The 18,446-nt window shown below is 47.0% G+C and overlaps 1 protein-coding gene across 7 annotated transcripts in view; it reads right to left on the reverse strand.

Moving 5' to 3' along the window:
• tcf7 (transcription factor 7) overlaps nucleotides 1–18,446 on the reverse strand; it is a 68,831-nt gene that overhangs the window by 11,596 nt on the left and 38,789 nt on the right. For 5 of the 7 annotated variants that reach the window (XM_076751125.1, XM_076751129.1, XM_076751128.1 and 2 more), the window contains exons 4-6: nucleotides 14,652–14,778; nucleotides 5,210–5,297; nucleotides 1,338–1,427 (exon numbers count right to left, since the gene is read on the reverse strand). In XM_076751125.1, coding sequence (XP_076607240.1) covers nucleotides 1,338–1,427; nucleotides 5,210–5,297; nucleotides 14,652–14,778 — 305 coding nt within the window. The remainder of the gene's footprint in view (nucleotides 1–1,337; nucleotides 1,428–5,209; nucleotides 5,298–14,651; nucleotides 14,779–18,446) is intronic. The other 2 variants (XM_076751126.1, XM_076751132.1) reach the window with 1 other exon arrangement.

An 18,446-nucleotide genomic window follows, 5' to 3' on the forward strand; every position in this document is an offset into this window, starting at 1 on the left:
GGAGCAGGAGTTCTGCTAAGCTGCGCTGGAAAGCATGTGTCACCACTAGAGGGCGTCCTAGCATCACTGAATGAGTACATCTGAATCATCCCTGTTCATCTCAGCCTCAAAGAAGGCCGTGTGAGGGACTGTGTTTCCTGATAAGTCTCTCAGATAACAGACAAAAAGATCTTTTATGACAAAAACGGGGTTGTTTCAGTGCATTTACAGACTGTGGAGATAAAGAGGGGGGAAACACTGACTGACACTGAAGCGGCACTGAGCATCAGCTGCTGGCAGCTCGTGGCAGACGACTGAGCGTCAGGGTCAAATAATAACCACAAAATATTCATATTGTTTGCTCCATCCTGCGGCTCATAGGTGGGTTCACTGCGCTAACTCAGGTATTAGCATCAGAAATACATAAAGGCTGACAATTCGGTTGAAGCAGATCATATGACACATGACCTTTTTCTCAATTTAGACTCTAAAATCTTTACTGGCTTTTAAGTTGGTGTGATTTTCTAACAACCTGACAGCCGCTGGGGCAACACCCACCTATGTGGCCTGACGGAGGGCTGAATGAACTGTATGAAAGGTTGGTTGATGTTTGGTTGCCGTGTGACCGAGGCCTTGTGCATGAGGCCCTGCAGAGAACCAGATGAACTGGCAAAGCGCTGCGGCGAGAAAGCGTCTGTCTGCTGCAAGCTTCCAATCTGCATGTGTGATCTTTGCCGGGGGTTCAAGATCGAATGTGTCGCTTTAGATTCGCAGCTTAAGCAAATATGCAAAAAAGAAAACACCTGGCCGGACAATGTGAGGACTCTCTCGAGCTCACGGCGGGGGTCGCCAGGTTAACGCTGGTATTTTTTGTGCTCCTGTGTGTCCTTGAAAGACAAAAATGCCCACTGCTTTTTAAAAAAAATCTAGTTTCATTAGCGAGGGTCAGGGATCAGGAACACACACAAAACAGAGAATGCATGAAAGGGCGGCAAAGCGAGGAAAAAGCTGTTAATTTCCGGACGGTGCTCAACATGGAGTGTGTGTTTCTGTGTGTTTGTGCGTGTGCATGTCAGCCTTTTGTGTTCTGCAGCGGCGGCTTGCTTGGCTCGGCTCGGTTTGCCTCGGCTTCTTTTTGGCGAAACGCTGAACTCGTCCTGTTTATAGCACACTGGCTCCGACGGGACAGCAGCTGCCCGGCGAACGCTGACACACGAGCTGAACACGAGCTCGGCCAATGGAAAAGTCCGGCTCAGGCATTCTGAATGTGCTATAAACAGGAGGCGATGATGCAGAGCGGTTTGTGCTCCCGCTCTTTTGGCTCGGGCCGGCTTCGTCCGACCAGCCGGCTACAGTACCTGGAATAGGAGGAGGCGCTGGAGAGGTTGGAGGTGTAGGGCTGCCTGAATCCACAGGGGGACAGGGCAGGATAGACTGGCTGGCTCTGCCTGCCACAGCACAGCAGAGGGGAGAGACGGCAACAGTTGTGCCTTTGAGCTTTACAGGTACAAACATCTGCTGATCCCCGCGGGGACGTTTGGCCATTAATGTCAACTTACTTCAACTGTAATCTTGATTTAAATGCAATTTCATCATGAAGATACACTGAAAAAACACTCGACAATGATACAGAGAAAACTTTTTTTTTTTTGCATTTCATTGTTAGACAGCAGGAGAGTGAAACAATCTTCATTTTCTTGACATTTCTTTGCCTTTTGGAGTTTTAGGTAAGACGTTTGGACAGCTTCCCACCTCCCCTGTTCAGCTGTATGTGTGTGTGTGTAGGTGTGTTTGATGTATGAGTGTATTCATCGTTTACATTGCTGTATTTTGTAACACACAAATAAATATCTATGCAAATTTGAAAACAATCTCATTTGTCAATATAGTGGAATCTCGTGGTTTAACGCTGCTTTGATTTTTCTTCCCATCTATAGAAGTATCTGTTGTAGAGGCTCTTGTGATGCCGTGATGCATGGCGATCCCCCGTGGAGACTCTGGATCAGCACTGTTGACAGCTGTGTGTCAATACTTGGCTTACCGGGAACAGAAACACACACACTCACACTCCGCGGGAGGTCGAGAGTGGGGCTGGGATTCAAGCGAGAGCCTTTGATATGTATAAAACCACACTTCTACCTCCTGAGAGCCAACACGACCAGCCCCCGCTTTCAACTGAGTCGCCCTCGTGCTTCAGCGTATGCGCACACACACACACACACACACAGGCTCCAATCCACATCCAGCATTTAAACCACCTTCACAATCATCGTCATCACACATCCTCCATCTGCAGCCCCAGGACGCCGCACAGACAGTAAAGCCCAGAGGCCTTCAGCTGGGGAGAGATCTGGAGATCAGAGCTCCTGGAGGACCACTGGTGATGTAATCCTGTTTTACACTACAGCTCAGGTCAAGTGTTGTTCAGATACGGTCGGTTCAAACTGAGCAGGCGGTCCGCTCTTCATCTCTGCAGGCGGCCGCACGCGCCGGGTCTCAGAGTCCATCAAGAGGTCCATCAATTAATGTGATTTAATGTGAACAGCCCTCATACGGGCCACCATACAGGTCACACACACCAACATCCAGAGCTGCAGAGTGACGCTGTCGCCACACTCCCACAGAAGCAGACCTCCCATGTGACAGGCATGGCTGGCCAGAGGAATGCCGGGAATGAAAGGAAAACGAGGCCGCCTGCTCCGCCGTGCCGGTGAGCGCCTTCAGTGACAACAAAGTAAATACGTCCCTGCAAGCTGATGGACTCAGTCAAAGGTACGCAGCCAACACGAGCTGCTTGTCCCGACACCGCAGGCCTCAGAGGCACGTCTGACTGCTCTCCTGCTCTTTGGTTAAAGGACCAATGCACAAAAAGTGACCATAAAAGGTGAATTTTGGCTTTATTTTCCTTCTTTCTGCCCATTACTAAGAATTTTAGGCACACCCAACGTTCAGAGTCCTGCATAGTTGCAATTTCAGCCGCTCGATGATGGAGGACGGAGCAAACAAGACGTTTCTGCGACAAAGGCCGAACATTTTGTCCTTCAGGTCTCTTATTACTTCAGTAATTGCCGGTGTGATGTGTTATCCTTTCGCTGGAGCTCTCTGTTCTTATTGCTTTAACTGCTTGTGTCACTCAAAGCCGCAGCACACTCCATCAGGACGGCTGGTCGGATCATTTCTGAAACCCCTTCCCCCGACACCTTCATGGGGGGCAATCTGACGCTGCGATTGGTCGATTGTGTGGAGAAAGAAGGCAGGTTTGAACTTCTCTCTCTAGCTCTCTTTTTTCTTTTGCTACACAAACTATTTCTGTCACTTGGACGAGGTCTGACAACACGTATGAACCAGCTCCTTCCGACCTTCGGGCCACCTTCCCTGTGTGCCGCAGCCTCGCTTGGCTTTGCTTTCTACAAGTTAAAGAGGCTTTCTAACATCCCCTTCAGCTCTTGTTTCACACTGTATTTAATAATGCAACATGTTTGGGAGACTCCCACCGCAGCGGTCGCCACCGCAAAGCTGCATCCTCACAAACAACAAAACGCATCTCAAATAATTCCTGACCCCCCTCCTGGCGCGGGGCAACTCACCCACCAGCCGGCAAGCCCTGGGGGAGATGCACGGAGGTGGTCATGGAGGGACAGGAGGGAAGGGAAAGGGTTTGACATTTAACCACTCATTCTTTTGAGCTGTCCCCTCCTCCAGCAAAGAAGCCCACTACAAGAGGCCAAAACAAGCAGATAATCTGGGTTAAAGGAGATTAGCTGTTAATAATATTTGTGAAAATCCACAGTGAAGTGTGTGAAAAAGATAAAACGTCCATAAATCACAGTCTTGAGAACTATCTGGAGACAGAGAGCTCGTCCTACAGAAGCATGAAAAACACACACACGTCAGCGCACAGTTTTAAGCTCCCGTTCCAAATCTGCGTGACATTTGATGTAAGCCTTTAACTGCTCCTGCAGGGGATTTTGTCCAGGCACAGATACCGTAGGTTGTAATAAATGGATTTGTGTTGATCCATAAATCAGTGGAAGTCTGACATTAGAAGTCACAATCAACCAGCATGACATCGCGAGCTCACAATCAGACTCACAACTGATGGAAACTCCAAATGAAACGACTGAATATGGACCAGATGTGGCCGTTTCAGACGTCCCGCGCTGCAGAGAGCTTTCTGCTGCTGCTGCTGCTGCTTTATAATGTTCATGAAAGGCCAGAATCCACCTGAACCAGCAAGTCCAGCATATTGCATGAAGATGAGTTCTTGGCAACAACATCCACTTGAAACCACGTTAAGTTTCTTCATCAATAACTCGATGTTCTTGAGTAAAAACATGCACTCAGAGGTGAAAGTAACACTGTCGGTAAGACAGTTTGTGCCAGTTTCTGCTTTTGGTTGACATTTCATTTAAATCCTGCAGTTGTGCACATTCCTTTAGTTCTGACCAGAGGCCACAGGTTGAAGGAAGAGTCCCAAACACAGAGGATCAAAGGGGGTGGTTTCAATGCCAACGGGGCCTCGGGTTCGCTGCTCTGACACCAGGTGAGACAGTGATGTATGCAAGCCTGACCTGGGTCACGGCGCGTATGGGAACGTGTGTGAGGAGATGATGACGGGGATGACTGTGTTCGGGAAGGTTGAAGTGAGGCCGTCAAGACTTTTCTGGGAAAATGAGTGTTGGGGGGTCAGAGGTCACAGGTTCATGGTGCAGACTCTGTGTCGACTTGGCCTCTTACAAAAGGTTCTTTTCATTTTTGATTGAACCGCTGATTATCTGCTCGATTAACCGCTGCGCTCTCTATCACTCATCACTGCATTTCCTTGTTTGCTGTCGATGTGAAGTTTCACAAATGTCAGACAGAGCTGCAAATTACTTCAGTTATAACCAACGTAAGTGTCCAAACACCGATTGTTTGGTCCATCAAATGTGAGGAAGTGCTGAAAAACTACTGTCACTGAAGGCTAACCAGGAAGGTCTTTGCATTTAGAGGCCGGAGTCAGTGAATTTCTGTATATTAGCTGTATATTTTTATTCTCTCCCTGTTGATTTATCAGCTAATAGTTTCAGCTGTAAGTCAGCTCTCAGGCAACAGACAGACCTTTAATGTTAGGGAAAGACTGAGTTACATGATCATCATGACTACACAAAGGACTCAGTGAGTCACAGTGTGTGTGTGTGTGTGTGTGTGTGTGTGTGTGTGTGTGTGTGTGTGTGAGAGAGAGACTCACCAGCCCATGGAGGGAGTGATCTGGCCGACGCCGCCTGGGGGGAGGGAGTAGTACCCTGAGAGGTCCTGGGACTGGTGCCTGTGAACGCCTGGAGGAGACACACACACACACACACACACACACACACACACACACACACATATTAACATCAGTATAATCACTCTCTTTCATTTCGTCACTCAATACATCACAAGTACACACACGCACACGATAAATAATTTCTCCATCTTTTTGTCTTTTGAACACCCTCGTTAGGTGAGGTCAGCGGCCCCTGGCTGTGGCCCCGGGTCTGATGGACTATTAGCGCTATTAGCAGTCTGGGAACCTGGCATTAAACACAAAGATGCCCTGAACACAGGTCACACACTTCTGTTCCCATCCCTGAGATGACGCTCTGTGTGTGTGTGTGTGTGTGTGTGTGTGTGTGTGGGACCCTCCACTGGGAGCTGATGTCGCCAGTTGGTTTCACTGGTTTATCCTACACAAGTTACTGGCTGTGGTAAAAGTTCCCACATTTTAAAAACACACACAGACACGGGCAGACACACACCCAAACATGCACACAAACAAACCATCTCGCGTACTTCGTCTCTACTTTTAGCAAAAATGTTTTCCAACAAAAGAAACACAGACAGCTCGACTCGGTGCCCTCACACAGTAAATATCCAGACTCCCTCTGTCTCCCTCTTTGTGCCCTTCAAAGGAAGTCATTTGTCAACAGGCAGCACCTAGCACTTAGCGCGGCCCGGCTGCTAACCTGTGTTTGCAGCAGAGGAATGCTCTCGATGACTGTAATTTGGCCGCGGCTCGGGGCCTGTTTCAGGACCCCGAGCCGCCATAAATCTGGACGACAGGAATGTGACTCAGTCGGTCGACCTGTCTCACCACTCCGAGCCTCCCTCCCCTCCGTCTGTCTGTCCCGCCACGCCCTTCCTCCCTTCTCCTCTCCTCCCTCATCCTTTCTTACGGCCCTCCGCCCTTCCACTGTCCAGACCCTCGTACTCCTCGTTTCGTCCTCCTTCTCACCTCTCTTTTACCTTTTACCCCTCTTTTCCCTCCGTCATTACGACTCTCCACCCTCCTTTATTACTCTCCCAGATTCATTCTCGCCCTCTTCTCTAGTTTATTTCTCTACTGTATAACAAATCCATTCCCTCTCAAATAAATGTACTTGACTCGATTAACTAGACTAACTAACTAACTAGATTAACTACCCAGCGATGGAGCTAATTGAGCATGAATCTAATTGGTGTAAAACAAGGCAGTAATGGCTTGCTGATGAGACATCATAAGTGTCTTGTACTGCACATTACTCAGTGGACATGTGGCGAATGCCTCTACAAAGAGCTGTGAGAGCCCTGAAGGAGGCAGAGCGACTTTTGGCTCTCTGATCCTTGCTGTTACATCTTCCATCACAGGTCTGCACGTGTCTCGGTTACATCATGGAGGAGGTTTCTCAGCGGCTTGTGTCAGACACATAAACAGAGCTCCACACACAGAGGCCTTTATCAGGATGAAATTCCACTGGTTATAAACGCAGGGTTTACCCTCAGGCTGCGTTCAGAATGACAGCACGGCGTGGCAAAACACGGACCCCTCGTTTATTTCTGTGACAGCAGCGAAGCAAACAAACACGCACAAAAACAAAAACAACTAAACTTTGATCGGAAAGTTTGGATTCTGGCTCATCTTTTGTCGTTTGGCACCATCAGCCAATTAAATAAGTGCAATAAGTGCAGACTATAGAGAAGTGAAGTGCAAAGAGCCTTTTATTTTCCTCATAGACGATGTAATGATCAGGCCCTTTTTGGTCATTTCATGTGTTCTCATGCTCTGATCTTTAGCCTACGTGGATGTCCTTCATAGCCTAGAGCCGTAAGGATAACATGGCTGGTGAGAGCCACTTCTCATAACAAAAAGGCAGGTGGCACACTGGTTGTTGACAGTCTCGTCTCCTCTTCTCTTTTTGTGATGTCTATTGCATTTAGATCCGTCAGTCACGCCTTGACCAATTATATTATGTAACGTATATCTGATTATTGTACTGGGTTGGTCAAACCCAACATGATAAATGTGAACTTTTGTATGACAACTGGGCTCATTCTGGCTGAGATCCTCAGGGAACTCTGACTTTTTGAGACCAGCGCTGCATTACTTTATATGTGACCTCAATAAATACTTTGACTGTGAACTGAAGATTGCTTCAGACTGTTCTTGGGCTTCCAACAAAGAACCGGCCTAACAACGATATTACATGACTCACAGCTGAGCACCTCTGCGGCCTGCGTTCATTACACCTTCAAAGTGTAAGTTAACAGTATGAATTTCAGTAAGAAACATCCATTATAGAGCTTAAAAAAAAAAGGAAATAAAGATTCGAATTCGCTGCTGCTCTGATTGGCGCCTCTGATTGGCTTCTTCTCCATGGCTGAGGCTCATGGGTGTTGTAGTAGTTTGAACCAACTCCCGCCCAAAGTGATGGACAAAATCATCATCTTGCTATCGTCAGCCTCACTGCGCCCTTCAGATAGTACAGATTTTCTGTGTCAACATTATACAGGATGAAACAGATAAATGAACTCAACATACTGCCCCATTAATCTGTGTATGAATGATATTAAGTGTTAAGAATACTTGCTGAAAGCATCAGTAATAATGAGCGTTCACGCTCTCTCTGAACGTTACATCTTTGTTTTCCTCCCTGAAATGACTGCAGCTCACACGAAAGCTGAAATCTTAAACACAATGCACAAAAGTTTTATTGTGACCGTTATAATCTGTCACATCTGAGTGGTGGAAACACGACGCCGCTTTCTGTAAGTCACGTTTTTGCTATCAGCCCTGTTTGTTGTTGGGAAACCTGAAGGGGAAAATTAGCAGCAGTAATGGGGCAGTTTTCTTTGGAATGCCCCTTTTAAAGCAGCCGTCTAATGACGACTACAGCAACTATCTCACGGTCTCCAAGTCAGCGTCTCGGGAAACAAACAAAAGGGAAACCGTTTGAGTCAAACCGGCTCTGCGTGAGCTCGCTATCAGAACGTGTGCACGCTGAACCGAGAGTCGAGGAGATGAAAATAGTATTCCTGCACTGATAATGCGCTGCGGTGGTTATAACCACTGAGAGTGCAAGTGCTGCAGCATCTGAGCCTTTAAATGACTTGACAAGCAGCCTGTGTGGTGTACATAAAAGAGCTCAAGACCAGAAGACACTTTGTAGTGTTTTGTTACAGTAAGGGCGGGAATGGGTGCTGACAAATTTTACTCAAGTACAGGAACTTTAGTTAACACCAAACATCAGAAGTCACAGTAATAGTAAAAGTCACTTTTTTACAGTGTAAAACTACAGATTATAAAAGCCATTTCTAATATGACTCTTGTTTTTTAGCCGTATTATTCATTACATTTCATTTCCAAATACACAGTTTCCCTTTTTCTCATGTTGTTTTTAAGCAGAGTGACTCAGAGTCTCGTCATCAATTCAGAAATGAAAAAGGAAAAGGTGCCATGAGCACATGTAGCCGTGCAGGATATGATGTTAATGCTTGATCTTTGCTTAGCATTTAACTGTTTCAGCCATTTTTAATTTGCATTCATATGGTGTATTTTTGGCTCCTTGAGCAACTCATTTCCCTTTGGACACAAATGCAGTGCCTGGAAGAGAAAAACTGAAAGATGACAAAAGTATAGAATCGAGCATCATCTGCAGAGAAAACAGTGAAAGGCACAAATTTCTTCAGAAGGCAGTTACTTCACCGTGTTTGTAATTGCAGGAGCTCTGGTCTCAACGTTAAGCTCGGAAATAAAGCTCAACTGAAAACTGAAACTTGACATTTTAAACTACAGAAATAAAACAGGAAAAACTGACTCAAAGGATGTGGCTGCCACTGTTCTCCATGTAAACAAACCAATCAGCGATGCTTCTGTCTGTCCCTGAACGCACCACGCCGACTGAGTCCTGCTGAGGATGCATATTTAAAGAACAGGTCCTAAAAGTCCGCTTAAATAAAAGGTCAAATTTCCTAAAACAGCTGGGTATTGTAGTTTTTAGCACACTGTATTTACAGCTACAGGATAAAAATAAACTGCTCTGTGTGTGTGTGTGTGTGTGTGTGTGTGTGTGTGTGTGTGTGTGTGTGGTAGGTATTAAAGGCACATTGGAGCAGTGTGGCTCATCGACTGAACAGTTTTCAGGTAAGAACGAAGCTCTACAGTAATGGAGGACTGCAGTTTTTGTTTTACTCTTACAGTAACACAGCGATGCAGCGACGAGCCAAAGCTGCGCTCAGGTGACTGAAGCATGCAGCACACGTACAGTAATACCTGAAGACCACACGAGACTGCACAGTAAGTGTTAATCAGAGTTAATCTTGCACATAAAAGCGTGAGAGGGAGCAGACATGTTTCACTTCTGCTTTTTTCTCTCAGTATTTTACGCTCCGCTGTCCGAGCCAACAGTCATATCTGAGAACAGTCAAAGCGATGTGGCGGTGCCAGATCGGCTGCGACCGGCTACTTCTGAATCACACGCTGAATGTGGTGTCATGGCTGGCTGAAGAAACGACTGAAGTGACTGGACTGACCAGCTGGGTTGCACAATGTCAAGCACGGCGGCCTTCCAGAGTGTTAGATTAGTGAGCCACAACTATAAATAAACCAAGTGAATCTAACATAAATGCTTTCAGTGACTGCATCCTTTGCTGGATTCGGCTTTTACTTTGCTGTGATCTAACGAGTTCGCTTGCATGAGAAGGCAAAAACAGCAGTGTACACAGACACAGGCTCTCTGGTTACTCTATGGCATCCTTGCATCCCAGTCACTGTCACTCTCTTACGTTAAGTCTCCGGCAGCGTCGTGGGGCGATGATGTAAAGCGGGGGGCTTAGGTGTGACAGAGCGTGTACCTCTGCTGTCATGTGTGGAAGCTGCACTGAAGAGCTGGGATTAGGGAAATCTTTACTTCGCCAAACTTTCTGCAAATATGTTTCCACTTGTCTGGTTTATTAAGTTGCTTCTGATGTTCCAAAAAGGTGGAAGGTGAGTTTTGAGTGAAATAATGTCTTTTCTGTCTGATACAGGGAAATTAAAAGGGAAAATTGGGGGTTTTGTGAAGCTGAAATACAATTAAAAGTTTTCTAGGCAGCGGTGAAAACAGACAGCGGGCTCTGATGGAAAGAGCACAGGAAGTAAACTGCGCAGTGAGAGTATAGTGAGAGCTGCGAGCTCGACGTACAACAAAGGAGGTTAAAGAAAGAGAGGTTTCAGCTTCAGGCAGAAATAGAAGCAAAGGCTTTCACTGTTCACAAACACTTACGCTTATTCAAGCAGCCTACAACGCGCTGCGTTCAGAGTAACATCCGACTGGCTGCCGTCTGCGTGACGACACGCAGAGCGGGACGGACAATGTGATGCCTCTGAGATGAATGATGAACTTTTCTACTGAAGGTCAGCCCCTGGATTTCACACATCACTGGTGCGGTGATGTGGAGAGACTGACGAGGCCACAAGAAAGATTAAGAGGAAAAAGAAAAATGGCAGCCGCGTCTGATTCTCCTTCAACCTTTACATGCAAGTGATGCATGAGTGGAATAATTAGAGGCCAGGAGAGCGAGAGAAAGAGACAGAGCGCAGAAATGACAAGAGATCAAAGGATTAGACGACGTGAGTAAAAGGTGAAGCGTAAGGAAATGTATAAGTAATGTGAGCAACAATCGGGTCGGGCGACGTGTGAACGAGCAGGCGGAGTGATTAGATGGTGACCGCACTGAGATGCTATTTGAAAAAGATTTTCTGTTGATGCAGGTTTTGCATTGGGTGACGTGAACCTGCGCTGACTCATGTGCATGTACTCTTCTTCTTCTGTGGTAAAAACTGCAAATCAGTGGACCAAATGAAACCTGAATCTGTGTCCTGCAGCTCTGTGAACATGCAGCTTTGCCTGCTTTGACTTTGTCCCTGCTGGCCACCGTACGCTCTCTGCACGAGGGCACCGTCAGATGACGGCAGAGCAGATCTGCATCTCGGTGTTTCATCTTTGGTGAACTTTGACCGGAGCAACCTCAACCAATAGTGATATTTATTTATTTATTTTCCTGTCTTTTCTCAGATTCTTGCTCTCTTCTTGGACCTCCTCTGTTTTCAAGGAGAAGCAAGATTATTTCTACTAAATATCACATTTCTCTGAAAACTGCATTTGAATTATGAGGAAAAACGGGCCAAAACAACCAGTGATACCAAACACTGCATCTCCAAAACATCTTTAAATCTGATGCTGCTGCTTGTTTTTTAATGTATTTTCAGCTCTCCCACTGCACAGACCCAGCGCTCATGAGTCGATATTTGAAGTTCTCTGCGTACTGGAGTTTTAATCCTCTGATTTTCTGTCGACAGGTATAAAACTTCATTGATCAGCGTTGAGCTCAGCGATGCAGGAGAGCGCTGAGAAGGACGGAGCCGAAAAATGGCATCAGTGATGAGGTAACCCCGACCTGCGACGAGCTGACGAGTGATGTTAGGAGTGAGGTAAGACGGGCCGTGTGTGTGTGTGTGTGTGTGTGTGTGTGTGTGTGTGTGTGTGTGTGTGTGTGTGTGTGTGTGTGTGCGTGCATGCTGCCGTGAGTGGAAACGTAGTCAGAATTCAGGTGAGATGATGTGAGAAAGGTTATGTGCAGCAGCCAGGTGTTAGCACTGTGTGTGTGTGTGTGTGTGTGTGTGTGTGTGTGTGTGTGTGTGTGTGTGTGTCAGGGGTTAGAAGCAGGTGGCTCAGTCTGTCATTAAGCGCTGAGTCACTGCTAGCGTCACGCACGCACGCACGAACACACACACGGAGTCTAGACCAGACAAGGCGAGCGTTTTTGTCGGGTAAGGGGAATTTCCAGACGGAGCAGGCTGAAGATGGCCTGAGGTCCTGAAGAGGTTCTGATTTCCCTCCGTCTCTGCTCCTCTTTCCTCCTGTGCTTCGTCATCATCATCACTATCAAAAGAAGCTTCAGCTTTTGGTGCGGCAGTTTCGCCTCAGCGTATCGGCGAGCGATTTCACGGTTATCAGCTGAGAGATGTGACGCTCCAGCTGTACGGTGCCTGCACTCTCTCCCCTTTTTAGTATTTGTTTTTGGCACCTTTTGTTCTGTCCTCCTCCTCCTCCTCCTCCTCCTCGCGTTTAAATGAAATAATCACTACCAGCATTGCATAATCGGAGCTATCAAACCATCGCCAGTGTCGTCGATTTCAGCATCAAATTAACTGAGGAGCAACTTCTGGCTGCACTTCAAAGAAGCTTTTGACCGATAAAAACGTCGGAGAAAAACGCTGCCTGGAACAAAAGGCACACGAATGATTCAGGCTTCCTCACACGTCTTTAAAACAGCAGACTGTCAGCAAAGACTCCAGTAACTGCACTGAATTACACCAAATAATTACAATAATAAAAGTGTCCAAAATAAAGAGGTCATGTCTCATGGATGTACTAAGAGAAGTGGATAAAGTGTTCCAACAAATATTTTTCTCCTCGAGGTTTCCCCCCTGCTGCGAGGCCCGCTGTGCATGTGCAATTAGCTCGAGGCCAAAGATCTCTGTGGTTAAAAACTTCATATTAAGCTGATGATAGCTCTGCAGCAGAACAACAAAACGGCCGATGTTGGTTTGCTGGAACAAGTCATCTGCGAAAAGATGGAAGCCCACGCGAAGATCCTGCACTGCTGTTCGCTCTTTATCTCTGAGGCTGGACTACAGCTCTGTAACAGTGTCACAGCAGCAAATCTTTCCTCTGCTTGAGTGCCTGCAAGGAGAACTGAAAATGCTACGAGCTACATGCTACGAGTTCCACCTAGAGGTGCATTTTTACCCAGTCTGTATTTTTAATCAGTGCTTTATCAAGACTAATAAAGAGCCAACAACACAAACTGAATAATCGACCTCGTTTTCCATTAGTTTTATGGATGTTGCAGAAAATGTCCTCTCGTGCACACACGCACGCACACACGCACGCGCACACACGGCTCTGGGAGCAAGTTGTTGTTCAGTTTTTTGCTCAAGGACAGCGTGTGGGCAGGCGCAGCCGGGGCCTGAACCACCGGCCTTGAGATTAATGTGCAACCAGCTGCCCCTCCTGAGCCACGGCCACCTGTAGAGCACTCCATCGATGCAGCACGCACTCGCCCAACACTGTCAGACTCTCAATGGACAGTTAGAAAAAGGCGAAGACTTCGTGCAGCAGAAGCAGAGGTGTCATCTTTCTCTACCGGCAGTCAGCCTCACTTTGAGAGTCTTCTCAGCGGCTAACGTAGCTTCGAGCTGCTAGCCTAAAGCGGAGACGAGGAGCGGCCTACGGAGGTCTGACTCCAAACACAAGCCTTCAGACCCGACCGACCGATTTATCGGATTTCGCGCAGCTCCCTCTGGAACATGTTTCACATATGCAGCCGAGCTCCCCGAGATCTGAAAACAGACTTTGATGTGTGAAATCAGTGGAGCTCCTCTTTAATACATGTGTGGTTGGTCTTCTGGGGACGATGAACGTGCTCAGCAGCTCCGAGCTGACAATGATTTCAGCTTGAGACTGAAAGAAAAATGCTCCGGGATGATGAATACGTAAGTAAGTAAAGTGAGACACGCAGCGAGAAGGACTGTCCGACCGACACTGGCACCCTTTTAGCAAAGCCCGAAAGGCCCAAATCCTCCAGTGTTTAAATGTCAGGGCGTGTTTGTTTGTGACTTTCAAACAGAGCACAGTGTGTGTTTGTATGTGCAGCGCTTGCTAAGGAGAACCTTGTGTGTGCTGCAGCGATGGCTTGTGCGATTGTCACTCTAATTGTTTCCATCTTTGTGTGTGTGTGTGTGTGTGTGTGTGTGTGTGTGGCTGGCGGTCCCTTCAGAGGACCAGGCCACTTCAGAGCAGCCATGGAACCGCCACAGGCTGACGGAGCCGGTACTGCCACTTCACACACTGTGTGCGTGCCTGAGCGTGTGTGTGTGTGTGTGTGTGTGTGTGTGTGTGTGTTCATGTGTGAGGAGGGAGATGGGGTTGACAAACATGAATGTAATGCATGTGTGTGTGTGAGAGAGAGAGAAGGAATGAGAAATACAAAGAGAGAGAAAACAAGAAGATGAAAATACTGCTATATTTCTTGTGTGTGTGTGTGTGTTTCAGTAAAATAGGACAACGCTTGTGTGTGTGTGTGTGTTGCATTTGTGTCGGTGTGATGAATGATGTGTCGACAGCACAAATAGATCGCAGTGTGTGTGTGCGTGTGGACGAGGATTTCAGCAGCTATTCAGCAGCTGTCTGGAGTACGTCTGTGTTTACTCGTGTGTGTGTGTGTGTGTGTGTGTGTGTCTGAGAGAGGGGCCTCTTAAATGTGTGTAATTCAGGATTTCAACAAGAATTCAACATCAGTAATGACGGCTGGGTGTGTGTGTGTGTGTGTGTGTGTGTGTGTGGTCTCACCTGTCTTCTGGCTCATGTCTGTGGGCAGGTGTGGAGGACTCGGGCTGAAGTGCTCGTTGCTGTAGGGCAGGAGAGACGTCAGCGGGTGCATCCCATGAGACTGCTGCACCACCGACACTTTGTTGGACTGTTGACGAGACACAGAGACGCAAAATTCACTTGCGATGGCAACGCTTTCACGCAGTTTCCCCCATTTTTTCCCCCACACACACACACACACCGACTCGACGAGGCGCGGGCCGGTTTCAACCATGTCACACCAAACAGCTGTTTTACGATCAGCACACTCAAAATGTAGCTGCTCCCTCCTTTATTTTCATCACCTCCTGCAGCGTGAACCTGCAGATTTGTTCAGAGCTGAAGCAGGAAGCACCTCTTCATGATCTACGACAGCAAGCTGGGGCCAATCACTGCGGCTTCAGAGGGCCACATTTCCCATATATCAGCTATTAAAGCGTGGAGTGATGTTAATAAAGGGGCGGCGAGAGTTATACAATAATACAAAATTATCAAAATGATGCAAATAAGCAGGGCTGATTAAGACACTTCAGCGAACTTAACTTTAATGAAAAGATATTCTCAGAATTGTTTTTGCTGATTCATTTTTAAGAAAATATTAATTACTGATGATGTTTGAAAACTGTATTTCAAGACAAGTCGCTCAGCCACAGACTGCTGAACACGATCAAAGACGCTCAGCCTCCTCTCCTTCATTTGCTTAAAGGAGATATTACACTAAAAGCGACGGCAGTGTCTCCGAATATTTCCTGCATTTATCTGCACATGTGGGGACATTTGCTCCGAAAAAAAAAAAAAAAAAAAAAAATGCAGCTGAACACAAGAATGAAAGCAAGAAGGGAGGAAAGCTGGACATTTTAAACATGGTTTGGGCTGTGCTTTCAAAACCCGACTGGTTTTCAGTGGAGCAGGGAGGTGGAGGCGGAGGAGGAGGAGGAGGAGGAGGAGGAGGAGGAGGAGGCCCATTTGATCGATAAGCCTTTGATGATCAAGTGAGGCTGCGTGCAAGCTTGTTTGCTTTCATGTTTCTGTTTACAAATGGCTTTCAATAACTTTCGTGAAATCCAGTTATTTCTAATGCTCACAGCATGCTGGCTGACATACGATATGTCACAGCGGTTTGCAATGTTGGAAGCAGCTAACCAGGCGGCCTGGGACAGAGTTACACTGCATATGTTTGAACCGGGCCGTGAGTGTGTGTGTGTGTGTGTGTGTGTGTGTGTGTGTGTGTGTGTGTGTGTGTGGTGTGGACTGGGCACTGTAATTGTTTCTGTGGGAGGCGAGTATAAATATGCGTCTTTCTGTGCGAGTGTGAATGTGTGTTTGTGAGTGGGTGGATGCATATGGATGGATATATTTGTGTGTGTGTGTGTGTGTGTGTGTGTGTGTGTCCAAGCTGTATTAAGTCTTTGACAGTTTGGCAAAGAAACGGTGATTTTCATGTATATGAATATTTCTGAGAAAAGTTTTTTAAGTTGTTTTATTTTGTACACTGCGATGAACATGCATGTGTGCGCGCGTGTGTGTGTGTGTGTGTGTGCGCGCGCGTGCGTGTGTGGGACCATTTGCATGAGTGTCTGTGTGTGTGAAGTGTGTAACATCAGCACTACAGAGGGGCAGATCTGGTACTACTTGCTGGGCCCCCTGCTGAGTTACAAAGTGAATACCTTATCACTTAAAGTCAGAGCTTCCACACGCTGCACTCCACATTAACACACACACACACACACACACACACACACACACACACACACACACACACACACACACACACACACCAGCGGACCCTCATGTGTATGCTACACGGCCGCTGAGATCAAACTGCTAAACCGCTTTTAATGTTGAGACACATGAAAACAAAACGCACTGCCTCTGCACCGGAGAGCCGACGGGCGGGAGGTTGGAGGGTGGGGGAGGCCGTGCAGGGGTGGAGGCAGTGTGGGAGCAGGGTGGAGGTGGTGGTGAGGTTTAGATAAGGTGGTCTGGATCCATTATGACCTGAAGAAGCACCTCTGAACACGCAGAGATTTTGACTGAATGCTTAGCTGATAGCGCGTCATTAAACACCGTCCTCGTACCCGGCGTCTTCAGCCCCGCTCACGCCTCCGTGTTCTCCCACCGTCACAAGCTAATGATGGCTAACGATGAGCTCAAGTACTGAGTATTAACACCCAGAAAAGTGCATTAAAAAGAGTTTTCAGCTGATGTGACGCAACTCTCACGTGACCACCCGCATCACCGCTGCTCAATCTGAAACATTCATTCTGATTTGTTCACTGACATCAGAATGTGTGTTTACGGTGATGCACAACTGGGCTTTCAATTTAAAGTCAACCTCCATTCAAAACATGTTTTTTCTCCTTGTTCCCACAGTCGGACGTTTCAGCTTCGCTGCGCAGGATGATGTATGTTTGACACTGGAAGGCTGTTTGCACACTCTTCTGCTGAAATCCAGTTGTTAAGAGGCGGGCCTACCAGCATGACAGTGACATCACAGACAGTTCGGTGGCCAATCCCGGTCCAACATTCAGAAAACCCTGGGAGTTTTCTTTAGGAGACGTCTCCTGTGAAGTGGTTAAACCTCTGAAACGACGCATGTTTGCATGCTCATAGATTCATGATTTTTTAATAAGAGTGAAGGAGTGCATTCAATTTGAAGGATTCTGACAGATAATAGATTTTTTTTTTTTGTGGGAAAACCCTGATCAGGAACACATTATGAATCAAAGCGCAGCCTTTTTCATACATCTTAAACATGAGGGGGGGTCTCTAACGGGACTGTGGAGCCATAAAAAGCTGCCTTACATCTGAACAGTCTCGACACAAGTGTTAACTCTACTGTGAAAACACAACTAAAACACCCTACGAGCCAGACAGCCACTCTTCTCTTCTCCTTTCTAAAGGCCCCCGACTCTTCAGACACAAGTCAGTGGGGTCAGATTTTATCAACAGTTTCCTTCCTGTCTGTCCCTTCATGCCTCTGCTGCCTTCAAAGCATTTCAACTTTCAGAAGCCTCTTGATAAGTCACAAATCAAAGGCTTTTCAATCATTTCTGCCAACGTACGGATTCACACACGCCTGTCCTGGGAAGAGGAAATGACGCGGTGTTACATCCTCAACAGCAGCGATGACATTTTGCAGGGAAAATCCCAAAACTGGGTAAAGAGCATCAGCAGCGAGCGCCATCAGAGCGCATGTGTTACACGACATTAAAACATGACGGAGCACGAACGTGAAGCAGGAGTCAACAAACGTCTAAATGAGTCTCCGCGTGTTAAAAGACTTCACGCACACACACTGGGAAAACAATAAACCTGCAAAAACATCTGCATTCAACAAGACACACACACAAAACGCACACACCTCACCTACACAGCACGCACACGCTCACACATATTCTGCTTCTCGCCTGATTTTGCACATATGGATGCAAACGCACACGCACGCGCGCGCACACACATCTGTGCAGGGCTGTTAGGAGCCTTCAAAAGTAGCTGTGGCTCCGTTTCACGTGCTGAGGTTGATGTAGCCATTTTGCTGTAACATTATAGCCGCAAAATCGTCCATTTATGTTTCCTCTCTTCCTCGGGGTAATTAGCCGGCCTTGAAGTGGCTTTAGCTGCGCCTTCCTTTTTTTACACACACTCAGGGAGGCTGACTGAGAGCACTCATTTAACCCATAATTATCAACCCCTCTGTATTTAAAAAAAATCCCCCCCCCCCTTCCCTCACCCCACCACACACATACACTCACACAACTTACACATAATTACCTT

This window comes from Chaetodon auriga, chromosome 15, assembly GCF_051107435.1.
Source record: "Chaetodon auriga isolate fChaAug3 chromosome 15, fChaAug3.hap1, whole genome shotgun sequence".
Taxonomy (NCBI): Eukaryota; Metazoa; Chordata; class Actinopteri; order Chaetodontiformes; family Chaetodontidae; genus Chaetodon; species Chaetodon auriga.